Source organism: Bombina bombina, chromosome 6 (assembly GCF_027579735.1).
Source record: "Bombina bombina isolate aBomBom1 chromosome 6, aBomBom1.pri, whole genome shotgun sequence".
NCBI classification, from domain to species: Eukaryota; Metazoa; Chordata; class Amphibia; order Anura; family Bombinatoridae; genus Bombina; species Bombina bombina.
The window spans coordinates 95,461,427-95,489,330 of NC_069504.1; the positions used below are offsets into that span (position 1 = coordinate 95,461,427).

At 36.8% G+C, this 27,904-nt stretch overlaps 1 protein-coding gene across 2 annotated transcripts in view; it reads left to right on the forward strand.

The window, feature by feature from the left end:
• SEMA3C (semaphorin 3C) overlaps positions 1-27,904 on the forward strand; it is a 364,490-nt gene that overhangs the window by 155,479 nt on the left and 181,107 nt on the right. For both annotated transcript variants that reach the window (XM_053716519.1, XM_053716520.1), the window contains exon 5: positions 21,296-21,415. In XM_053716519.1, coding sequence (XP_053572494.1) covers positions 21,296-21,415 — 120 coding nt within the window. The remainder of the gene's footprint in view (positions 1-21,295; positions 21,416-27,904) is intronic.

The following is a 27,904-nucleotide window of genomic DNA, read 5'->3' on the forward strand; positions in this document are numbered from 1 at the left end:
TTGCATGGTACAGAATTTGCTTTTCAACCACATTAGGGGGCGTGCAACAAGCACAATTTTGCACAAAAACAAGAGGTGTATAATTTTCTTTTAAACAGTTTTTAGTTTATTGATACTCTTCAGGCAAAACAGTTTTACAAAATATTAGTCACACAGAGTATCATTGTTGTGTTATTTGTTAAGGGAATATAAACTTTTAAATGATGCTAAAGGAACAGAGTATCTAAGAGAGGAGTTAAAATGCTTTACTAGAAGTCATGTAAACTAGTAAATGGGGTAGCATTATTATATCCACCTGCCCCCCACAGCATTCCAAAACTGTTAGTCCAAGTTACAGTTGTAGAAATTCTAGTAAAAAAGTTATTTGTGCCATGAGCACAAATGTTTGCAGCTTGCAAAATAAATGACCTGAAGTCACTTCAATAATGACAAGGGACAACTTGGATTTAGTAGCTATAACAGAATCATGGTACAATGATTCTACTGACTGGGACATAGTCATACCTGGATACAAGTTATTTAAATGAACAGAGTAGGAAAGAAAGGTGGAGGAGTTGCCCTGTATGTAAAAGAAAATGTAAAGGTTACTAAAGTTGTAGGAACTAATGATGTGGTGGAAACTGGGGATACAAATGTGTTTAGAGTAGGGGATGTATATAGTCCTCCACTGCAGGATGAAAGACTGGACAATCTGTTTTTAGAAGAAATAACCAAAATGACCATGAAGGGTAAGGTTATATTAATGGGGGACTTTAATTTGACAGATATAGAATGGAAGATTCCCTCTGCTAGATCAGCTAGAAGCAGGTATATTCTTGAATCCCTGCAAGGGGAATCACTTGAGCAAGTAAGGAAACAAGTCAAAAGGAAGCTATATTAGATTTAATATTTTTTTTGTAGGTGAGAACTTAGGATCCAGTGATCATCAATTTGTTTGATTTAGTATTTATGTGCAGACACTGTGCAGACTTTAAGAAGGCTGATTTAAGAAGGCTGATTTTATATACATGGAAGAATACCTAAACAACTATTTAAAAGGGCAAACAAAGGTTGCATCCACACACTGTATTAGACATATCTGTAAAAATAATAGAAAAAGGAAACTAATATGGTTTTCCAAAGAAGTAGCACATGCTGTAAAAACAAAAAAGATAGCTTCAGATTAGATGATGATATGTAAATATGGAGACTCCAATAAAAAAGACTAAGCAGTTAATTAGGAAGGTTAAAGCTCATGCAGAAGAGAAGATAGCACAGCCAGTAAAATATGGAGACAAACCCTTCTTTAGATTTATCAGTGAAAGAAGAAAAAAGGTTGGAATAGTAAAATTGAAAACAGTTGATGGTAGAATAATAGGAGATAAGCAAATTGCAGACTGTCTCAATGATTACTTCTGTTCTGTTTTCACAAAAGATTGTGAAGATGGAATGTCTACATTAAAGGGACAGTCAACACCAGAATTTTTATTGTTTTAAAAGATCCATTTATTACCCATTGCCCAGTTTTGCATAACCAACACTGTTATATTAATATACTTTTTACCTCTGTGATTAACTTGTATCTAATCATCTTCTGACAGCCCCCTGATCACATGACATTTTATTCATTATCTATTGACTTCATTTTAGCCAATTAGTGCAGTGTCTGCCACAAGCCATAGGCGTGATCACAATGTTATCTATATTGCTCACATGAACTAGCTCTCCCCTGTTGTGAAAAGCAAATAAAAAACATGTGATAAGAGGTGGCCTTCAATGGCTTAGAAATGATCATATGAGCCTTCCTGGGTTTAGCTTTCAATTAAGAATACTAAGAGAACAAAGCAAAATTGGTGATAAAAGTAAATTAGAAAGTTGTTTAAAATTACATGCCCTATTTGAAACATGAAAGTTTTTTTTGGACTTGACTGTCCCTTTAAAGGATGCTACAAAAATGGAAACGAACTTAGCATTAATCTTTTTACATAGGATGAGTTTTTGTTGGCATTATCAAAAATAAATGTAAAAAAGTCAGTGTTTCCTAATAATATTCAAAGGGTTTTAAATGAACTTCGATCAGTGCTAACTGCTCCATTAACTGATCTGTTTAATCAGTCACTATTGACAGGAGTTGTTGCAGATGATTGGAGAATAGTGAATGTAGTACCTCTTCATAAAAAGGGCAGTAGGGAAGAATCTGGTAACTACAGGCCAGTTCAGTAGTAGGGAAATTAATGGAAAGTGTCTTAAAAGAAAGAATTATGACTTACATAAAGACAAAGAATTTAGAGGCCAAAATCAGCATGGTTTTACTTCAGCGTGATCATGTCAAACTAATCTAATTGACTTCTTTGATTCTGTAACAAAAGTATTAGACCAGGGTGGAGCAGTTGATGTAGCATATCTAGATTTCAGTAAAGCATTTGACACCTTCCCACACAACAAACTGTATCTCCTTGGTCTACACTCAGAAATTGTGAACTGGTAGAATGCTGGCTTAAGGATAGAAAAAAGAGCGTCTTAGTAAATGGAGTACATTCAGCAGCAGGGACTGTTACTAGTGGTGTTTCTCAGGGTTCAGTTCTGGGGCCTGTTTTGTTTAACATATTTATAAGAGATATCAGCAAAGGGCTACAGGGGAAAGTATGTCTGTTAGCAGATGATACACAATTTTGTAATAGAGTAGACGTTCCAGGTGGGTAGACAAAATGAGAAGTGATATACAACAATTGGAGGATTAGACAAATGACTGGGATCTAAAGTTTAACACTGCAAAATGTAAAATTATGCATTTAGTGAAGAAAAATACAAATGTAAAATACAGACTCAATGACAATTTACTGACTGTTACAAATGAGGAACGGGATTTAGGAATTATTATTTCAGATTATTTAAAATTTAGTAAACAATGTAGTATTGCAGCGAGTAAGGCCAGCAGAATGTTTGAATGTATTGGTAGAGGTATTTGCAGCAAAAATAGTAAGGTTCTTATGCCACTTCACAGATCATTAGTTAGGCTTCATCTTGAGTATTGTGTGCAGTTCTGGTGGCCATATCTTCAGAAGGATAAAAACAAACTTTGCAAATGTGGGCTACCAAAATTGTACATGGTCTAAAAAATAAAATGTACCAGGATAGGCTGAATGACCTAAATATAATATATATAATATAGTGGAAAGAAGTGAAAGAGGTGATATGATAGCAACGTTAAAGTTTATTAAAGGCTGTGAGAATTTTACATACAAAGAATAATTTAAGAACATGGGGTTATGATCTCAAGCTGAAGGGCAGTGTATTCAGGAGTAATTTGCTGAAGCACTTCTTTACAGAAAGTGTGATTTATTAATAGAATAAACTTCCACAGGAGGTGGTAATGAGAAACACTGTAGGGGACTTTTAAGAATGCCTGGGATAAGCATAAGGCTATCCTATGAACTAGATAAGTTTATACTTTTCGGTAAAATCGGGCAGATTTGCTGGGCCTATGGCTCTTATCTGCCATTAACATCTATGTTTCTATCTTAAATGTTTTGTAAATTTATATTCCAAAAATATATATTTTTTTTGTCCTTTTTAAATAAGATGTTTATTAAATTAGCAGCAAATGTAGTTTTGTGGTTCAAGCCTTTTTCTTTATTTACTAAGGAGAAGATTCAGTTTTATTTAGATGATCGATCATTTATGGTTTGCTAAGAAATGGTCACCTGAGGCAGAATATAATTTGTGTTAAGGGTTCATTATGTTTTAAAATAAAGGTTAAAGTTCATATTTTTTCTGAAAATTTAAATTAGCATTCAGTTTGGAACCTCTAATATAGCTGTAACTCTTAGACCCATGAGACACATGAAATTCAATTGCTGTATTGATTGTGCTACTAGGGAAAAATACAGCAGTTGTAATTAAACAGTATAGCTATGGTAATTAAATTAGATTCTTGGACAGCAGGAGTCCAAGTGAAACCAAATAGAATTGTGTCGGCTGTTGATTAACTACAAGCAGCAAAAAAAGCCCCCCCCCCCCAAAAAAAAACCCCCACAACCCATAATTTAGGCAGCATAAACTAATTTGTAATCTTATTTATAATTGTATTATATGTTATAATTAGTGATCAGAATTCTTGTACACATTTGTGTGACCAAAACATTATTTGATATGTTAATGCACCTTTTTAAAATAAATTTTGGTATGATGTATGACTTTGTATGTTGTGCTTGTGATATTGTCTCCTAACCTGACAAATCAATCTTCTTATTTCTATTTCTTTTTTATTTTATTTTTTTGTTTACAGTAAAGATGTTTTTTTGTGTTTTTCAATTTGCTTGAAATTTCACATTCTATTTTGTCTTTACCTTGAGATCCTTATGCCTGGTATCTTTGCTAAATCAAGTTTCAATAGGTCTTTTGTCTCACTTTGTCCACTTATTTGCTAGACATTTGTAAGTAAGCACGTTTGTTTGACTATGTAGTTGCTCATTTTGTTTAAATAAGGCATTATTTTATACTTCTATAAAGAGTACCAAAGGTAGGCTGGGGACCCCATAATACACAAGATCAGAACAAAATGTTAAGCTGTAGCATTTTTGCCAATGGATATGTGTGTATTGACTACTGGATTTAGATTCAGAAACAAGAACACAAATTCAACACTCTAAAGCAGTGAAACCACAAACCTTGCCATTTAATTATTTGTAGATCTTCAGTTAACATAATTTTGTGGACATTAAAGTGAAGAATTACAATGTTAGAATTGTTATCCAAGGTAGGAATGTACCTACATTTGTATCAGAGTTTTGGGAGAATATTTATTTTTATACCTACTATATGAAAAAAGACAAAACATAAAAGATTAGATGTGGTTGCAGTTGAAACATTTTCAAGAAGAAAAGTTAATACTAATAACAATAATAAGGCATAAGCACTTACTTGTTCAAGAAAACCATCAATATTCTTCTTTTGGCAGAGTTTTTTCCTTTTCCCTGTCTCTATGAATCAGGTGGTGGCAGGCAGCCAATCACATCTACGTATATGATGTATGAGAAACCATGCATACTCATTTGTACCAGCTGACATCAGTAATGACATCACTGACACATTATGAATTCATATAGTCTTTCCAGAATGAGCGCTAGGGTTGCGGCTGTCAATTTCACATTCTATTAGAGAACGAATCCCATGTGTGTAAATTGACATATATTGTGCTGTCATATGCCTGCTAGGGAAGAAGGATACATAAATCAAGGAACATGCAATAGGGATGATTAATAAAGAATAACATGTGTTTTTATTCTCTTATATACTGTACAGTAATTCTGGTATTTAAAAAGGATCAGCTGACAGTTTCAAGCACACTTGAAAGTCTTTACTGATATTTTCATTGTGCTGCTTCCTTTTAAATGATAGTGTTCACACTAGCGGCTAGATTTAGAGTTGGGCGGTAGCCATGAAAACCAGCGTTAGAGGCTCCTAACGCTGGTTTTTACCACCCTCTGGTATTTGGAGTCAGTCAGGAAAGGGTCTAACGCTCACTTTACAGCCGCGACTTTTCCATACCGCAGATCCCCCTACGCCATTGGCGTATCCTATCTTTTCAATGGGATCTTTCTAACGCTGGTATTTAGAGTCGTGGCTGAAGTGAGCGTTAGAAATCTAACGACAAAACTCCAGCCGCAGAAAAAAGTCAGTAGTTAAGAGCTTTCTGGGCTAACGCCGGTTTATAAACCTCTTAACTACTGTGCTAACACCCATAAACTACCTATGTACACCTAAACCGAGGTCCCCCCACATCGCCGCCACTCTATTAAAATTTTTTAACCCCTAATCTGCCGACCGCACGCCGCTGCCACCTACGTTATCCCTATGAACCCCTAATCTGCTGCCCCTAACACCGCCGACCCCTATATTATATTTATTAACCCCTAATCTGCCCCCTCAACGTCGCCTCCACCTGCCTACACTTATTAACCCCTAATCTGCCGACCGGACCGCGCCGCTATTATAATAAAGTTATTAACCCCTAATCCGCCTCACTCCCGCCTCAATAACCCTATAATAAATAGTATTAACCCCTAATCTGCCCTCCCTAACATCGCCGACACCTAACTTCAAGCATTAACCCCTAATCTGCCGACTGGAGCTCACCGCTACTATAATACATTTTTTAACCCCTAAAGCTAATTCTAACCCTAACCCTAACACCCCCCTAACTTAAATATAATTTAAATCTAACGAAATAAATTAACTATTATTAAATAAATTATTCCTATTTAAAGCTAAATACTTACCTGTAAAATAAACCCTAATATAGCTACAATATAAATTATAATTATATTGTAGCTATTTTAGGATTTATATTTATTTTAAAGGTAACTTTGTAATTATTTTAACCAGGTACAATAGCTATTAAATAGTTAATAACTATTTAATAGTTACCTAGTTAAAATAATTACAAAATTACCTGTAAAATAAATCCTAACCTAAGTTACAATTAAACCTAACACTACCCTATAAATAAATAAATTAAATAAAATACCTACAATTACCTATAATTAAACCTAACACTACACTATCAATAAATTAATTAAATACAATACCTACAAATAAATACATTTAAATAAACTAACTAAAGTACAAAAAATAAAAAAGAACTAAGTTACAAAAAATAAAAAAATATTTACAAACATTAGAAAAATATTACAACAATTTTAAACTAATTACACCTACTCTAAGCCCCCTAATAAAATAACAAAGCCCCCCAAAATAAAAAAATGCCCTACCCTATTCTAAATTAAAAAAGTTCAAAGCTCTTTTACCTTACCAGCCCTTAAAAGGGCCTTTTGTGGGGCATGCCCCAAAGAATTCAGCTCTTTTGCCTGTAAAAGAAAAATACAACCCCCCCCCAACATTACAACCCACCACCCACATACCCCTAATCTAACCCAAACCCCCCTTAAATAAACCTAACACTACCCCACTGAAGATCATCCTACCTTGTCTTCATCCAAGCCCAAGCAGGGGCTGGCGATCCATAATCCGGCTGAAGTCTTCTATCAAGCGTCGGCTGAAGAGGTCCAGAAGAGGCTCCAAAGTCTTCATCCTATCCGGGAAGAAGAGGAGATCCAGACCGGCAACCATCTTGATCCAAGCGGCATCTTCTATCTTCATCCGATGAACGGCTCCATCCTGAAGACCTCCAGCGCGGATCTATCCTCTTCTTCCGACGTCCAACTGAAGAATGAAGGTTCCTTTAAGGGACGTCATCCAAGAATCAATCAGATTCAAGTTCAATCCGATTGGCTGATTGGATCAGCCAATCAGATTGAGCTCGCATTCTATTGGCTGTTCCGATCAGTCAATAAAATGCGAGCTCAATCTGATTGGCTTATTGGATCTGCTAATCGGATTGAACATGAATCTGATTGGCTGATTCCATCAGCCAATCAGAATATTCCTACCTTAATTCCGATTGGCTGATAGAATCCTATCAGCCAATCGGAATTCGAGGGACGCCATCTTGGATGACGTCATTTAAAGGAACCGTCATTCGGTGAGTAGGCGTCGCTTGAAGAGGTTGGATCCGCGTCGGCTGGGAAGAAGATGGCTCCGCTCCGCTCCGGAAGAAAGAAGATTGAAGAAGCGGCTTGATAGAAGACTTCATCCCGATGATGGACTTCCGACTTCAGCCCGATGATGGAGTTCTTCAGCCGCCGCTTGGATCAAGACTTCGGACCCTCTTCTGGACCGATCTCTGAACCCGGTGAGGTGAAGACAAGGTAGGGAGATCTTCAGGGGCTTAGTGTTAGGTTTATTTAAGGGGGGCTTGGGTTAGATTAGGGGTATGTGGGTGGTGGGTTGTAATGTTGGGGGGGTATTGTATGTTTTTTTTTTACAGGCAAAAGATCTGAATTCTTTGGGGCATGCCCCGCAAAGGGCCCTTTTCCAGGCTGGTAAGGTAAAAGAGCTTTGAACTTTTTTAATTTAGAATAGGGTAGGGCATTTTTTTTATTTTGGGGGGCTTTGTTATTTTATTAGGGGGCTTAGAGTAGGTGTAATTAGTTTAAAATTGTTGTAATATTTTTCTAATGTTTGTAAATATTTTTTTATTTTTTGTAACTTAGTTCTTTTTTATTTTTTGTACTTTAGTTTGTAGGTATTTTATTTAATTAATTTATTGATAGTGTAGTGTTAGGTTTAATTGTAGGTAATTGTAGGTAGTTTAATTAATTTATTGATAGTGTAGTGTTAGGTTTAATTGTAACTTAGGTTAGGATTTATTTTACAGGTAATTTTGTAATTATTTTAACTATTTTAGCTATTAAATAGTTATTAACTATTTAATAGCTATTGTACCTGTTTAAAATAATTACAAAGTTGCCTGTAAAATAAATATTAATCCTAAAATAACTACAATATAATTATAATTTATATTGTAGCTATATTAGGGTTTATTTTACAGGTAAGTATTTAGCTTTAAATAGGAATAATTTATATAATAAGAGTTATTTTATTTCGTTAGATTTAAATTATATTTAATTTAGGGGGGTGTTAGTGTTAGGGTTAGACTTAGCTTTAGGGGTTAATCCATTTATTAGACTAGCGGCGAGATCCGATCGGCAGATTAGGGGTTAATTATTGTAGGTAGCTGGCGGCAATGTTGTGGGGGCAGATTAGGGGTTAATAAATATAATATAGGGGTCGGCGGTGTTAGGGGCAGCAGATTAGGGGTACATAGGTATAATGTAGGTTGCGGCGGTATACGGAGTGGCAGATTAGGGGTTAAAAAATATGCAGGTGTCAGCGATAGCGGGGGCGGCAGATTAGGGGTTAATAAGTGTAAGGTTAGGGGTGTTTAGACTCGGGGTACATGTTAGAGTGTTAGGTGCAGACGTAGGAAGTGTTTCCCCATAGTAAACAATGGGGCTGCGTTAGGAGCTGAACGCTGCTTTTTTGCAGGTGTTAGGTTTTTTTTCAGCTCAAACAGCCCCATTGTTTTCTATGGGGGAATCGTGCACAAGCACGTTTTTGAAGCTGGCAGCGTCCGTAAGCAACGCTGGTACTTAGAGTTGCAGTGGCGGTAAATATGCTCTACGCTCCTTTTTTGGAGCCTAAGACAGCCATTCTGTGAACTCTAAATACCAGCGGTATTTAAAAGGTGCGGGAGAAAAAAAGCACGCATAGCTAACGCACCCCTTTGGCCGCAGAACTCTAAATCTAGCCGTAGGAAAATAGTGAGACACTGCAGTAAGCATATTATAATAGATACAATGTGATTGGACACTGAGCATAATCAATGACAGTGCAAGAAAAACACTCTAATTGGTAGGTTGTCGCAATTTATAGATAAAGTTTAAAGATAATTTCCTATTATGAAATCCTACCAGTACATTGGGCTCGATTTATCAGTCAAGGGCGGAAAGGAGTGTACATATTCACACCTGTCCGCCTCAGCTCTCCTCTGGTAGGTAGCAATCCACTGCCCAAATTTAACATTGTACACAAGTATTATTTTGCGCTCAGGTACAACACTGCAAGCGCACAGCCAAGCACTAGCGGGCAAGGTTTGCAAGTAGTGAACCTGTCCACCTGCAATTGGCACTTGCGGTGTTCCACAACCTGCTTGCACTAGAGAATGTGAATCACACCGAACAAGCTTGACTGTGTATATTGTCCATTTAAATGGATAGTCTAGTCAAAATTAAACTTTCATGATTCAGATAGGACATGCAATTTTAAGAAACTTTCTAATTTACTCCTAGGGGCCAAATTATCAAGATCCGCGCAAGCTATTAGGCTTGCCAGAAACAGCAGTTATGAAGCAGCGATCTAAAGACAGCTGCTCCGTAACTGATCCGCTGCCTCTGAGGCTGCGGTCTTCAATCCGCTGGATTCTATACGATCGGGCTGATTGACACTCTTGTTAGCGGCCGATTGGCCGCGAATCTGCAGGGGGCGGCATTGCACAAGTAGTTCTGGTGAACTGCTTGTGCAATGATAAATATTGACCGCGTATGCTGTTGGCATTCAGCGATATCTGTCAGACATGATACGCTACAGCGTATCATGTCGGACAGACAATGATAAATTGGCCCCTTTTATCAATTTTTCTTCGTTCTCTTTGTATCTTTATTTGAAAAAACAAGAATGTAATCTTAGGAGCAGGCCCATTTTTTATTCAGCACCTGGGTAGCGGTGGCTGATTAGTGGCTACATTTAGACACCAATAAGCAAGCGCTACTAAGGTGCTGAACCAAAAATGGGCTGTCTCCTAAGCTTACATTCTTGCTTTTTCAAATAAAAATACCAAGAAAATTAAGGCAATTGATAATAGGAGTAAATTAGAAAGTTGCTTTAACCCCTTAATGACCACAACACTTTTCCATTTTCTGTCCGTTTGGGACCAAGGCTATTTTTAAATTTTTGCTGTGTTTGTGTTTAGCTGTAATTTTCCTCTTACTCATTTACCGTACCCACACATATTATATATTGTTTTTCTCGCCATTAAATGGACTTTCTAAAGATACCATTATTTTCATAATATCTTATAATTTACTATAAAAAAAATTATAAAATCTGAGGAAAAATTAAAAAAAACACACTTTTTCTAACTTTGACCCCCAAAATCTGTTACATATCTACAACCACCAAAAAACACCCATGCTAAATAGTTTCTAAATTTTGTCCTGAGTTTAGAAATACCCAATGTTTACATGTTCTTTGCTTTTTTTGCAAGTTATAGGGCAATAAGTACAAGTAGCACTTTGCTATTTCCAAACCACTTTTTTTCAAAATTAGCGCTAGTTACATTGGGACACTGATATCTGTCAGGAATCCCTGAATATCCCTTGACATATATATATTTTTTTTAGTAGACATCCCAAAGTATTGATCTAGGCCAATTTTGGTATATTTCATACCACCATTTCACCGCCAAATGCGATCAAATAAAAAAAATTGTTCACTTTTTCACAAATTTTTTCACAAACTTTCGGTTTCTCACTGAAATTATTTACAAACAGCTTGTGCAATTATGGCATAAATGGTTGTAAATTCTTCTCTGGGATCCCCTTTGTTCAGAAATAGCAGACATATATGGCTTTGGCTTTGCTTTTTGGTAATTAGAAGGCCGCTAAATGCCACTGCGCACCACACGTGTATTATGCCCAGCAGTTAAGGGGTTAATTAGGGAGCTTTTAGGGAGCTTGTAGGGTTAATTTTAGCTTTAGTGTAGTGTAGTAGACAACCCCAAGTATTGATCTAGGCCTATTTTGGTATATTTCATGCTACCATTTCACCGCCAAATGCGATCAAATTAAAAAAAACGTTAAATTTTTCACAATTTTAGGTTTCTCACTGAAATTATTTACAAACAGCTTGTGCAATTATGGCACAAATGGTTGTAAATGCTTCTCTGGGATCCCCTTTGTTCAGAAATAGCAGACATATATGACTTTGGCGTTGCTTTCTGGTAATTAGAAGGCCGCTAAATGCTGCTCCGCCTCACACGTGTATTATGGCTAGCAGTGAAGGGGTTAATTAGGGAGTTTGTAAGGAGCGTGCAGGGTTAATTTTAGCTTTAGTGTAGAGATCAGCCTCCCACCTGACACATCCCACCCCCTGATCCCTCCCTTCCCTCCCCCACCCCACAATTGTCCCCGCCATCTTAAGTACTGGCAGAAAGTCTGCCAGTACTAAAATAAAAGGGTTTTTAAAAAAAAATAAAAATTTTAAGCATATTTACATATGCTACTATGTAGGATCCCCCCCCTTAGCCCCCAACCTCCCTGATCCCCCCCAAAACCGCTCTCTAACCCTCCCCCTCTTCCTTATTGGGGGCCATCTTGGGTACTGGCAGCTATCTGCCAGTACCCAGTTTGCAAAAAAATATGTTTTTTTTTATTTTTTGGCCGTTTTTTCTGTAGTGTAGCTTCCCCCCCCACAGACCAACCCCCACCACCTAACTGATGTGTTTGTTTTAAAAATTATTTGTTTATTTTTCAAGCCTTTTTTTTTCATTTTTCAACACTTTTTTTCTGTAGTGTAGCGGTTCCCACCCGCTCCCCCCCCGTGCACGCGCCCACCCCCGCCCCCTCGTGCACGTGCGCGCGCCCCCGGGCATCCCCGCCCACGATCCCGCCCCCCCTCCAGATCAGAAGGGCCATCGATGGCCGCCACCCGCCTCCCATGCCGGCTCCCACCCACCAACGAACAGAGCCACCGATCTCCAGTGCAGAGAGGGCCACAGAGTGGCTCTCTCTGCACCGGATGGCTGAAAAATGTTATTGCAGGATGCCTCAATATCGAGGCATCCTGCAATAACCGGAAAGCAGCTGGAAGTGATCAGGATCGCTTCCAGCTGCTTTCCAGACCGAGGACGTGCAGGGTACGTTCTCAGGCGTTAACTGCCTTTTTTTTGAGGACGTACCCTGCACGTCCTTGGTCATTAAGGGGTTAAATTGCCTGCTCTATCTACATCATGAAACTATAATTTTGACTAGACTATACCTTTAAGTGGTACTATTAATGGTAATTATTAGATGATTAAGTATCAGTATACTATTATTATACATGAGAATATGTTTGCTATCCAGATAATATATTTTTCTAGCACATTACTATTTTGTATGCCTCAAGTAAATGAATCAGCAATATACGTGGTTACATTTCAGACCTGCTATGAATCAACTAATATATTCTATAATTTATTTACAGCCTCATACAAAAGATGAATTATGTTACTTCAATTGGGAATATAATATTGCCACGAGAAATAAAAGAACATTTAATTATTTTGAACTCAAGTACTCACTTCACATAAAATGTTTAATCCAATTTTCTAACAATGTCATATACATGAGAACTGCACAATTTCTGTTTTGTCTCTACTGAACAAATTTCCCTTTCTTGCATGCAAACACTCCAGATATGAACTCTATTAGAGGCCAAAAATCAAACTTCAAACAGTCTTGGCAAACTATAGAAGCCATTTACAAAACATGTTGCATGGAATAAGTGTTCATTAAAAATCTCTTAAAATACAGAGCAACTAAAATTAAATGTGTAACATTTTCCCATCCCTTAATATTTGCAAATTCAAACTGATATTTCACAGAACCTCAGTTATTATGGTATTAGAGTTTTATTTGAAATTGTAGTTTAAACAAATCGTCTATAGATCTTTTCTTCCATAATGGTTTTTTTACTTTGTTTATGGTATGAAAACAGCTGAGTTTTCTTGCTTAAATGGACATTAAACTGAAATGTTTTCTGAAATGAATATGAAAATGCAGCACTTAAAAAAATGTTAAAAATATGTGTACATGAAAAAGATTAATTCAAAGCTATTTATTATTATCATTTATTTGTAAAGCGGTGGGAAATTCCGTAGCGCTGAATATGGTAATATTGAAGCTAACAGGACATGTATTTTTATGCACAACAGATGCCCATGGTATAATTGTATTTTACTGTATGTCCAGTTACCTTGAACAATTACAAACTGTCTACAAACTGTGTCATCAGTTACGCGATTCACATAACTGGCAGCTCTTTGTGCTTTGTTTGAATGCCCAGGGTATATGGTGGTATGCTATTTATGCCACATACACAGGAATTTATCTAAATAAGGGGCTGTTCCTGCGAGTTACCTCCCATAGAAAATAATGGAGCTCACTGAAAAGTTAAAGTTTGCTGGGGATAGCAAAGTTAGGGGCTTAAAAATAAAATCCTGCAGCCAATACAAACCTTATTACTCTGCTTTCAGCGTATAATACCTTACAATCACCTCTGTTTTTGTATGCATGTGTTTTTTATCAGGGTAATAAGTGTTTTGTTTATTTTGACACAATCTCACCACCTTTCTGTTTGCCAAAAACAACTGCAGGGGGAATTTCAGCTACGCCCATGGAACACTTCTGTTCAGCCCACTAGCCGAAGCAGGGAAATTATTTAACAACAAGGAAAAAAATTACGCTTTGAAATGTCAAATTATAAATATGATTTTCGATTGCTGTTTTGCATATTCAGTGTTATTTTCTACTGTGTGCCTTATATAGTTACCGTCACAATTTCAATATGAACTTTAAAGGGACAGTCTAGTCAAAATTAAACTTTCATCAGTCAGATAACGCATGCAATTTTAAACTTTCCAATTTACTTTTATCATCAAATTTGCTATACCTAGGTAGGCTCATATGCTAATTTATAAGACATTGAAAGCTGCCTCTTATCTCAGTGACAGTTTTTCCCAGCAAGAAAGTGCTAGTTCATGTGTGTCATATAGATAACATTGTGCTCACTCCTGTGGGGTTATTTATGAGTCAGTTCTGATAGGCTAAAATGCACGTCTGTCAGAAGAACTGAAATAAGGATACAGTCTGCAGAGGCTTAGATACAAGGTAATCATAGAGGTAAAAATTATATTAATATAACTGTGCTGGTTATGCAAAACTGGGTAATGAGTAATAAAGGGATTATCTATCTTTTTAACAGTAACAATAAAAATTCTGGAGCAGACTGTCCCTTTAATGTTCTCATAAATTTTAAAGAACAATGTTGTTATGATTTTTTTGTGATTAAACTATAGATTTTTTTACCGCACATTTTTAGTTAAAAACTATTTAATGTATTATTTTTTTTTATTATTATTTTTTTTTATAAACAATTTTATTGAGGAATTATACAATACAGTTGACATGCTTTTATAGTAAGACTCAATACAATGAAAAGTTATTTCAAAAACATGCCTGTAGGTCCCGAATAGCGGTCCTCATTTTTCCTCCCTTTAAATAACAATGCAGACCGCTCATGGGTCTTCCATATTGTAGTATAAACACAAAGATAGGGATTATATAGTGGTAATGCATAAAAATAAAAGGAGGGGGGGGCTTCTGGGGTTCAAATATGAATTGAATATACACATCATATAATAAGTGTAAAAGAAAAAACAAACAGAAACAAACCATAACTTGTCAGTATAGAGTAATATCTGCTGGACATTCCGTGCTTGAAATGATAAAGCCGCTTATCCGCTATTCCATCGGTCATGTTTTTCCCCAATAAATGAAATGTGTAGAGACTAGATAAAACAGTGGGCGGATTATTTTTATAGCACAAGAGAGAGAGGAGGGGGATATTATTTGATGCCTTATGTGAGTACTCTGGAGGGATAAAGTTTTCTAAGACTGTGCAATGAAGCCCACTCCACAGCGGATACAGTCAGATTTGTAGTTAACTGCCAGGTAGGAGACAGGGGTCATGATGCGGAGTAGCACTAATGAGTGTACAAACTAGTGCACTATTGAACATACCCCCCCTCTAAAGTGCATGGGCAGCTATGTAAAGGTATTAAACAGACAAATTATACTTTATGGGGCCATATCTCACTGGTGGATGTAGACATGAATAGCTGTGGGATCAGTCGATCTTACTTACTCTATTAAGATGCTGATGGTAATATGGTGTGACACAGTCCCTTTCTATAATAGCAATGCAAGATGGGGGGGGGGGACATAACAATAACTCAATGAATGAATCATGGGCAACATTAACTCTATAAACAAACTATTAATTAAAAGATAACAGATAGTGAAGTATTACTGGAGCAGACTATGTTACCTCCATATGTTAGATTCAATGTTGTCTTACAGCGCTGAAAGTGTGGACCTATAGCTCCTGTCTATAGTGGGTCCCCAGATACCCACTTGTAGAAAGATGTGTCAAATGGTGGTTAGAAAGGAGCGCCAAATAGTGGCGAGGTCTGATGCGATATAGGTGTAAAAATATGGTAAATTATTATTATTATTTCCTGATCTATGTTAATACAATTACATATGAGACGATCTTCATGAGACATTATACATACAGCTAATAAGCCAAACACGCGTGTTTTTATAGATGTTTATGTGTTTATGTGTTTTTATACATTATTTCCTGCCGTTCTGCTAAAGTATATTTTAAACGATACCCTTGTTTTAAATGTTTAATATGTATTAAATACTTTTATGTACCAACTGTGCCACTCTTAGATTTCAAATCTAGATTTCAAAACCTATACATCTATACAGCACAACCACCATAATTGTAGCTGAGCCATAGTGCTATACATTTTTTCAGACGAAATACCATATTTTTACACCTATATCGCATCAGACCTCGCCACTATTTGGCGCTCCTTTCTAACCACCATTTGTTACCTCCATATGTGTCAGCTCTCTACTTGAAAATATCCTAGGGACGTCAAACTGCATAACCTATGACTATAAATCAAATGCACACTCGTGATAGAAGTTACAAGACTCCATGACAAAACATAACACCCTCAGAATGTTTTGGTTGTCTACCCACTGTCAGCAGAGTCTGGTGAGAGGAAGTTAGGCAATAATGAACGTATGAATAAATCATAGAACCTGGAGCTGGCGTTGCATTGTATTATATCCCTCTAGTATCATTGTCACTACTGCCAGGCATATGATAAGAAAGTTCCGTTTGTCGGCGCTTCAGCCGTATGTTGTCTAATAAGGATATCTACAGGCTACCCCTCTCCTGTCCTCGGGATATGGCCAACACTATTAAAACAATAAATGTCTTGCCAACAGTTGACCTGAAGCGTGGTTGGCGTTTCGCCGCAGCTGCAATATTCGCCACAGTTAATTTCGCAAGTAAGGAGCTTTTCCGGCTTTAGGTGCTGCTTTTTCAGTTGAGCCCTTCCGAATGTCTGTATCAAGGCTTCCAATGCCGGTAGATTCTTTCTCCGCTGTTTGGTCCGGGTATAGGCCCCTGCTCAATTCTTTGATCTTGTGCTCCAGGGGCTAAGTTCTCCCAGGGTAGTTAGGGCTATTTCTGACATCTCTGGGTGTTTCTCCAATGCAGATGGCCAGTGTTTTTGAGACCTCAGCTGCGATTCTGTGTTGCGAGTGTCTCAGGAAACAGTGGAGGCAAATTGATTGCGCTTTTGACCTTTCGGTTCCCATAGTATGAGCTTGTCTTCAGTGTCACTATGGTTGGTGCAGGGCAGTATTTCCGGTGAGACCGTCATGTGTGCTATGGGCTCTTTCTCAGTAATTAAGCACATCAACAAGTAGTCATATGGGGCTCTCTCAATTAGCCTGTGCATGAGGGTGTCAAATTTAGCAAAGACATCTTCATGTTGCATCAGACCACTCTCTTCTGCCGTGTCCGTCACGTTTCTCTGAGCAATGTAGTCTCTACCCCGTTATAATGATCTTAATGCAGTTTGGTACGATAGACCAGCAGACAAGCTTGATGTCCTCTTGGTAATAGGTTGTGAAGAGGTTCAGTAAGTCAGTATTCCTGACAGCACTGATGACCCGGCTCTTCCCGGGGGGGAGGTGGATACCTTTACTAGGCCGCCGCCTTAGGCCTTACTGTTCCGATCTGAGTCCCCAGTTTCATACATACAGCAATGAAATTAGATATGGGGTCACAATTAGCAGGATTGTGATGCCTTCATATAATGGATGCTTAATCTTTGCTGTAAGAGAGTAATAATCGGTGGATTATTAATGATTCTGCTGGAGCCACCAGAATGTGCGTCCTATCCAGTACGCTGCATGGACACGCCCCCTAATTTATTATTTTATGTGATTATAAGCTATGCATTGCCTTCACATACTGAAAAGCAGGGACCAACCCTTTATGATTCACACTGTTCTCAAAGTAAAATCTACCTTTATAGAATTTAGAGGCTTCATAGTACTATCACCCAGAAAATCTCACATACACAGAGAGGTTTAGATCCTTAGGCCCCAGTGTGTGGATTTACATGTTAAGAGCCTTCCAGAAACAAAATATGAAACAGATTAGAAAAAAACACTATTCATGGTTTGCCAGATATCTGTTAAGTTTCTCTTTAAAATTGTAAACCATAAGTGAATTTAATTATATAACATGTTTTAAAAGGTATTCTTAATTGTTATTAAAATATAAGTACTGAGTGAAATGTAGCACTTCTTAAACCTATGTATTTGTTTCAAGTTGACACATAACATAAAATTCTTGCTACTTAATATTTCATACTTCAAGTCTTTATGCCCTTTACACTGTTTAATAGTATTCTTACCTTATTTTCTTTATGAGAAGGTAGGTTTGCTCTAGTTATGTTATCAGTATTTTATAGACATGGCACAGATGAATCATTCAACACAAAAAGACATTTTCTTTTGTTTTGCCCAATATTCATTAAAGTGATGGTAAATCACTAGAATTTATCAGTGCTACAAATAAAGTATAAAAAACGTTATTACCTTTATTTTCCATGAGATTATTTCAATGAGGTGAAGTTTTCACCTCTTAGCCAATAGCCATGTGGTTCATTCGGCATTATGCTGTATGGATAGCATGCTACTATCTAAGAGAACGCTATTGACAAAAATGAGTTTTGCCTTGTGTGGCCGGAGGCGCTAAACTCGGCATAAACTCGCTGCAAATAAAGGAACTTTCAGCATGAAGTTTTTTATTCTTTATGATTGAAAGTCCCCTTTATTTGAAGCGCTGGTAAATCCTAGAGTTTCAAAAATGCTAGGAATTACCATCACTTTAAGGGGGTTGTTCGAAATGTGTTTTTTAGTAAAATTAGATTTTTTGCAATTGCCTATTAGAAACACCTTCAGGAAAGAAGCTGAACAAGAGCTTAAAATTAAATAAACTTAACATTGTAGCATAAGGACCTTGACACTCCCTGGGCTGCCCACCTGCCTTCCCTCCCACTGGCACAATAGTGATTATTACAGACAGTGACGCAGACAGTGTCACTGTCTTTAAAGGGACAGTATACACCAATTTTCATTTCACTGCATGTAATAGACACTACTATAAATAATAATATGCACAGATACAGATATAATAATCCAGTATAAAACCATTTAAAAACTTACTTAGAAGCTCCCAGTTTAGCACTGTTGAAAAGGTTAGCTAGAAACACCCACTTGCAAGTGGTTCTATAGCAAAAACAGCAGACACTCCCCCCTCCCCTTTTCTCTGCATGTGAAAAGACTCTTTACACAAACATGAGCAAACTGGAGTAGGTATACATCAGTATTCTCCTAAAACTTTGGAGCTTATTTTGGAGTCTAAAAATTAGTTAGTGCAATGTTATTTAAAAATATGCAAAACTATAAAAATAAAATAAAAAAAAAGCTGTATCGGCTATATAATGTCCCTTTAATGATCTGGCAATCTGCCTTCATATGGTAATGGAGAAATGAAGGCAGATGCTGGAAGCCCACAAACCGCAAGTCTCAGTTGTCACTTTTGGCAAAAGGGTTAATACCTGAAATCACTGAAGGTATGAAATCATGGTTTTGTCTGGATTACTTATAGGAATTCCATATGTAATGAAGATTTTTTTCTCACTAGCTGCATCTGCTATTTCATGTCTCAGTATCTTAAGTAAAGGTCTAAATGTGTACAGTGCTGTAATGGTATGGTATAACTCACATCATTTTCAGAAACTGTCTGATCTACATCCTCCTTACAAGTCAGTAATTGAATTTCCTTCATATGAAGGAAATTTGATTCAGTTTTTATTTAGTTAAAAGGCATTTTTTAAATCAGAATCTTAATACTGTGTTGCAAAAGATCTAAATACAAAGTAGACATTTTAAAGACATTGTTAACAAAATTTACATTGCTTTGCAGTCTAGTGACACACCACTTAAAATGCCTCTTCAAGTGTTGATTATCCTTTCCTTTGCTTTAACCAATTAGGGGCATATATAATGAGCTGTATCAATAAGTTCTAATCTTGTCATAGAAATAAATATACATTTTTGCCAAAGTAATTCCTTTAAATTCAACACACTTCTGCAAGTGATATTGCAAGATTTCTAAGCCTTCCAAGAAAAAAATATTTGTTCTTGCCAGTCCAACCATTCATAAACAACCACCATCACTTTATCAATAATAGTTCTTAAAACATTGGAACAGGTCAGAGTGACTATGGGCAAGGTCTGGTGAATATGGGTGATCTAAAAATTGGAATAGTACTTCTGCAATGGCTGTTATAGCAAGAACGGATTTGTGCATGGGAGCATTGTCTTGGTGGAACAGTACATTCTGGCTTATTTTACCCGTCTTTCTATTTAATAGTTTAATTTCCATTCAAGTTGACACACTAATCATTTGTTAAGGTCTATCCAGGCTGCAGAAAGCCAGTCATCAACCCTCTCCATCACAATACACAGATACCATAAACTGTTGTTCTGTACAATTATGCACTTTTAGATATTATCTTGTCTTCTTTTGAAAATCAAATAAAATTAAACTTGTATAAAAAAATGTCAACATCACACTTCTGCAGTTGAAAGACCTCACTAAATCAGAAGATATTCATTAAAAGAAATAAAAAAAATCTGGACACTATGCTTCTGGAAAGCCTTAGATTTAAATGACTGGCCTTCTGAGAGATCCAAGAAGAGGTACTTCCTAAATCTGGTTTCCAGTGTAAACATCAATCAGCAATTTAATCCTTGTATACAAGTTCCACAGCGCATGTAGTAGGAAAAGTTTTTGCTTTAAAACTTTTTCCTGATTACAAATTGCAGATTGCCTTTTGCTGACCTTCATTTATGTTAATTTCATGGAGTCTTTGACCCAAGCAATCAGGAATTCTTATAATATTCAAGGCGAAACATCATTTCCCCTTCCTACAAAACTGGTTTATTCGCCAGCGCCATTGTCTTGACTTTCCAAAATCCTTACGATCTCTTGCAAATCTGCTTGACCATATAGAATACTATTGTGATATGTCAATCATAATGTATTAGAGCTAAGGACCGATTATCTAAAGCTCTCTGGTCTGCTTGTGAGATTTTCTAAGATATCGCATCAGTACTGTATGATCCTTCAAATAATTTTAGAAAGACAAATTTTAGCTTGAAAGCATCCTATCTCACTATGCAGGGCTCTGGATGTAAAGGAGAAAAACATACTGTATATTTAACAATAAAAGATTTGTGTGATTTCTTTCCACGCCGGTAAACGTTTGATCAACAAGCTCTAAATCTGAAGCTCTACATGTTAATACTGCAGACACTTCCTTTGCATTATTTATGTGAAGCCCTTTAAAAAAATGCAGTACAACAAAAAATTTTTATTGATATAATTAATAGTTAAGTGTCACAATTTTACACAGATAAGCTTTCATGCAAAATCCAGGGCCTTTAAACATTTCAAATCTTACTGTATCTTTATTTTTAAAATGTTTGATTGTTTGTTTTCTTTCTACCACACACATATACACATAATTTCAGATGTACAAATATAATTGAATAATTACTTTTTGTTTGTTTGTTTGTCTTTTTAGAACGGCTGTGGAAACTTTGTCCGTGTTATTCAGAGTTACAACCGTACACATCTATTTATATGCGGGAGTGGAGCTTTCAGTCCTGTATGCACTTACGTCAACAGAGGCCGCAGGTCTGAGGTACAGTAAGTGCTCTCATCATTTGCTATCATACTTCATGTCTTATTTTTATACGCACTATAACATTCTACAGACAATATTCTGTTGTAATGTAAATACTAGTATGTACCTTCATCTTAAGAATGAACTGCTATTGCATTCATCATTTAGACAGGTAAAATAGTGTATATTTAAAGGGAAGCTGTACTCAGAAATGTTCTATTATTAATATGAAAGAAAGACATTTGACAATGTGCATAAGTAGGAAATACCTATCAACCTATCAGCCAATGAGCATTTAGCAGGAAATACCTATCAACCGATGAGCACTAGCATAAAAATTCCTATCAACCAATGAACATTAGCAGGAAATACCTATCAACTGATGAGCACTAGCATAAAATACATATCAGCCAATGAACATTAGCAGGAAATACCTATCAACTGATGAGCACTAGCATAAAATACATATCAGCCAATGAACATTAACAGGAAATACCTATCAACCGATGAACACTAGCATAAAATACATATCAGCCAATGAACATTAGCAGGAAATACCTAAGCTATCAGCCAATGAACATTAGTAGGAAATACCTATCAACCGATGAACACTAGCATAAATTACCTATCAGCCAATGAACATTAGCAGGAAATGCCTATCAACTGATGAGCACTAGCATAAAATAACTATCAGCCAATAAACATTAGCAGGAAATACCTATCAGCCCATGAGCATTAGTAGGAAATACCTATCAACTGATAAGCACTAGCATAAAATACCTATCAGCCAATGAACATTAGCAGGAAATACCTATCAGCCAATGAGCATTAGCAGTAAAATGAGCATTAGTTGAAGTACTTATCATATAATGATTTGTAAAAACTGATATTGCTTTATTAGTTTCAGTTTTAAACAGTGTTTACTTCACATTTGTTTAGACACAAATCATTACAACATGTATAAATACTGCTCTCAAATATGAGCAATAGAAAATTATTGAGGGCAGTGTTCATTAACTGATCAGTGGAGTCACTGTTTCTTATGGAATTTCATATTTTGTGGCACTGTTACACCTTGCACATTTTCACTGATGAAATCTGGTCCAAAGTCTGAGCTGTTGTTTTCCACTTATTAGTGGCTGAGGCAGGTGGTCACTGGTCTGAGTTGTTGAAGGCTAAGTTATGATGTTTTATTGCAGGGTCAGGTTGATTCTGCTATGCTGGAGAAAACTGGTATATATAGGATATTGACACAGTGGTCCAAACACAGGATTTCTCTGCCGGACTAATCTTAGGGATTGTTCAGACAACTGCACTGTTGAAGATAATTGCTGTCTGTGCTGATAAACCATCTGCAAACCTTACTGTAATGTCAAATCCATGAATGTTCTATAACTACCCATTGTTTTGAAACTCCCAACATCGTTATTTAAACTAAATGAAAGTGCGTGTCTCCATGAGCTAGTGACGTATGGGATATACAATCCTACCAGGAGGGGCAAAGTTTCCCAAAATGCCTATAAATACACCCCTCACCACACCCACAATTCAGTTTTTTCAAACTTTGCCTCCTATGGAGGTGGTGAAGTAAGTTTGTGCTAAGATTTCTACGTTGACATGCGCTTCTCAGCTTTTTTTTAAGCCCGATTCCTCTCAGAGTACAGCGAATGTCAGAGGGACGTGAAGAGAGTATCACCTATTGAATGCAATGATTTTCCTAACGGGGGTCTATTTCATAGGTTCTCTGTTATCGGTCGTAGAGATTCATCTCCTACCTCCCTTTTCAGATAGACGATATACTCTCATATACCATTACCTCTACTGATAACTGTTTCAGTACTGGTTTGGCTATCTGCTATATGTGGATGGGTGTCTTTTTTGGTAAGTATGTTTTTTTATTACTTAAGACACCCCAGCTATGGTCTGGCACTTTATGCATTTATATAAAGTTCTAAATATATGTATTGTACTTATATTTGCCATGAGTCAGGTTCATGTATTCCCTTGTGCAGATTGTCAGTTTCATATTTGGGAAATAAACATATTAAGAAATATTTTTTTCTTACCTGGGATTTAGTCTTTTTTTCAAATTGACTACTTTTTTCTTACAAATTGCGGGCAGCATTAGGCCTGTGGGTGCGCCAAATGCTAGGCTTTATTTCATAATTCTTGGCGCGAGAATTTTTTTGACGCAAAAAGTATGTCCGTTGACGCAAGTTCGTCATTTCCGGCATCGTAGTTGACGCAGAAGCCTTACACACGGTTGCGTCGTTAGTGACGCAAGTGTGTAATTTCCGGATATTGTTGGCGCAAAAAAAATTTTTTCACTTTCGTTGTGCGGCATACTTGGCGCCAAATTTTTCATTAATTTTATTCCCCATTGCTGTTTGCCTCTTGCCTTTTTCTATGTCAGAGGGCTATGCTGTTTGCATTTTTTTCCCATTCCTGAAATCATATAAGGAAATTGATCATTTTGCTTTATATGTTTATATGTTGTTTTTTCTTTTACATTTTGCAAGATGTCTCAATCTGATCCTGCCTCAGAAGTATCTGTTGGAACTTTGCTGCATGACATTGGTTCTACCAAAGCTAAGTGCATTTGTTGTAAGATTGTGGAAATTATATCTCCGAATGTCATTTGTAATAGATGTCATGATAAACATTTACATGCAGAGAATGTATCCATCAGTAATAGTACATTGCCAGTTGCAGTTCCTTCAACTTCTAATGTACATGATATACCTATGAATTTTAAAGAATGTGTTACTGATTCTATTCAGAAGGCTTTGTCTGCATTTCCGCCTTCTAATAAACGTAAAAGGTCTTTTAAAACTTCTCATAAAATTGATGAAATTTCAAATGACCGACAACATAATGATTTACCCTCCTCTAATGAGGATCTATCTGATTCAGAAGATCCTTCCTCAGATATTGACACTGACAAATCTACTTATTTATTTAAAATAGAGTATATTCGTTCTTTGTTAAAAGAAGTGTTAATAACTTTGGATATTGAGGAAGCTAGTCCTCTTGACATTAAGACTAGTAAACGTTTAAATGCTGTTTTTAAACCTCCTGTGGTTACTCCAGAGGTTTTTCCTATTCCTGGTGCTATTTCTGATATGATTTCTAAGGAATGGAATAAGCCAGGTACTCATTTTATTCCTTCTTCAAGGTTTAAAAAATTGTATCCTTTACCAGCAATTTCTATAGAGTTTTGGGAAAAGATCCCCAAAGTTGATGGGGCTATTTCTACTCTTGCTAAATGTACCACTATTCCTATGGAAGATAGTACTTCTTTTAAGGATCCTTTAGATAGGAAACTTGAATCCTATCTAAGGAAAGCCTATTTATATTCAGGTCATCTTCTCAGGCCTGCAATTTCTTTGGCTGATGTTGCGGCTGCATCAACTTTTTGGTTGGAGAATTTAGCGCAACAAGAATTGGATTCTGACATATCTAGCATTGTTAGCTTGCTGCAACATGCTAATCATTTTATTTGTGATTTGAAATAGAATCCAGCATACAGCAAAAATCCTCAAAGAGGTGAGGGTAATCCTTATGAAGTGACCGCCACACTCCAAACGTAATGGTACAAAAGTGAAGATAAAAGGATAACTCCTCAAAGAATGCAGTCAAAATGTTTTAATAGATACAGGTTCAGACAAATAAAAAATCACAACGTTTCGGGGTCAATACCCCTTAGTCATGTGATACAACATAACCTTAACACACCTGTTTAAATAGGCTAACAAATTAACCCTAAATGCACTTTGCAATTTTACTTTAACATAATCATATGTAAATACTGACCCCTGCAGGCCAGGTGTGAAAATGGCATGTAGATTTAAAAACAATTAATCAGGAAGCCTCCAGTCACAATTTCTTAAAGAAAAAATGCAAAGTAAATACAAAATAATTGTTATGTGTGGTCACCCAAATGGATACATATACAGATATGTTAAATTACTCAAGTGCATATATACAAAAGTGCATATATACAAAAAATGCATATATACAAAAAATTCATGTATACAGAGACAAATTTTATGTTATTAAACAATAGATTGCATACCAAGCTGCCCCAAATGTTGCTAAATTGGTAAAAGAATGATATTTCAGTATTTCTAACTATACAGAGGGTAGTTACATAATGAAAGGACAGTCATGTCTTACTAAGAGCTAGAGAAAGAAAACCTAGAGTGAAAACTCATAGCATAATATCTCTTAAACACCTAATTAAAGGAATAACTTAATAAAACACAGACCAGTCAATCTCCCTATTCATCCCCTTCGGTTCCAGGGTATCTAATTTGAATATCCAAAAGGATTCACGTTGTTTTAATAGACGTGTCCTATTGCCACCACGTCTTGGGATCTTAATGTGATCGATAACCTGGAACCGAAGTTGACTGACTTGATGGCCAGCTGACAAAAAATGATGTGCTACTGGGGCAGTATACACCTTGCACCTGATGTTACTCTTGTGCTCAGTGATACGATCGCCCACCCGTCTGGTGGACTCACCCACATAGGCACGCCCACACGGACATTTGATCAAATAAATGACAAAGCTCGTATTGCAAGTGTAATAGTCCTTGTATTTAAATTTATATCCTGTCTGTGGGTGCACAAAGTAGGGACTCTTAATGACTGACCCACAGTTTACACACCCCAAACAGGGAAAACAACCCAAGTTCTTTTTGGTGATATATCCCTGCTGAGGAGCCCTGCCAGCACCCAAATCCGCCTTTACCAAAGTATCTCTCAAGCTTTTATTACGCTTATAGGCTGGTAATGGGTATTGGCAGAACTCCTCAACATTGGGGATGCAATCTTGTAAAATACTCCAATGTTTGCGTACAATACGGGCAATGTCATTACTTTGTCTGTAGAAATTGGAAACAAAAACCATTCTTTTCCCTTTATCTTGTGAGGATTTTGGTTTAAATAATGTTTCTCTATCTAAAGCAGACACATTTTGTATGGTCTCTTGAATCAAAGAGGGTGGATACCCCCTCTGGATGAATTTTTGGCCCATCTCAGTAAGTCTGATTTGTGATATATCAGAGTCATCAACAATCCTTTTAACTCTGAGCATCTGACTGCGAGGCAGAGAGTGCACAAGAGGTAAAGGATGAGCACTTTCATAGTGAAGTAAACTGTTCCTATCAGTGGCTTTCCTGAATAAATCAGTCTTAAAGCCTAGGCCACATTTGGTAACAGTTACATCCAAGAAATCAATTTTGTGTTCGCTCCATACCAGTGTAAATTTAATATTGTTGGTAGCCTGATTTAAATCCGCCACAAAGGACTCCAGAGCCCCAATGTCGCCCAGCCAAATACCAAAAATATCGTCGATGTAGCGCCACCAAGTGGCGCCACACCGGCGAAATCCAGGATGTTCAAAAACAAACCTCTCTTCAAATAAATTCATAAAGATATTGGCATAATTAGGGGCGACGTTGGAGCCCATGGCAGTGCCCTGCAGTTGCATATAAAACTGGTCCTCAAAAAGGAAATAATTGTTATACAAAATTATTTCCAATAGTTGTAAAATGAAGCAAACCTCAAAAGCAGAGTATAGCCCACAGGTTGACAGTGCACTATTCACAGCACCGATGCCACTAGCATGTGTGATAGATGTATATAGGCTAGTGACATCAAGGCTAAACAAAATCAATTTATCAGTGCCCAATTCCAGATTGTGTATTTTTGCAAGGAAATCATTAGTGTCCTTAATGAAAGTACATGACTGCTCCACCAAGGGTCTCAAAATCTTATCCAAATAAATCGCAATATTTGAGAAGATGGAGTTAGTCCCTGCAACAATAGGACGACCAGGTGGAGCAGTCATGGACTTATGGACTTTAGGTAATACATAAAGGACCGGAGTGATCGGGTCCTTAACCAGTAAAAATTGGCTAGTTTTCTTATCAATGATGTTTGATCTCAGCGCAAAATCTACACAAACCTGAATTTCTTGTTTCAGTTTGAAAATGGGATTGGATGACACAGGTTTATACACAGATTGGACACTCAATTGGCGATTAATTTCATCCTTGTAGTAAGACTTATTGAGAATGACGGTAGCACCGCCCTTATCAGCCGGTTTCAAAATGATGCCGGTATTCTCCTTAAGTCTACTCAAGGCTTGAGTATCGTTTTTAGTAAAATTGCTTTTATTGAATTTACCCTTCAAACGTTGGTTCTGCACACGTAGTTGCAATTTTTTAAGATCAGATAATACCAACTTTTCAAAGGTCTCAATGCCAAAATGTGTGTGTTGTGGATAAAATGCACTCTTATTCCTTAAACCTAAATCACCTATATTTAGAGACGGTCTGGGAGCAGATAATATTGTATTAACACCATCTTTAATAGAATCTACAACATTCACCAATTTAGCAGATACATTAGGAGCAACTGATGTTTGCCCAAGTCCCGGATGAGACCCATATGAGGTTGCGTGCCAATATTTTAATCTAATGTTCCTGAAGAACCTAT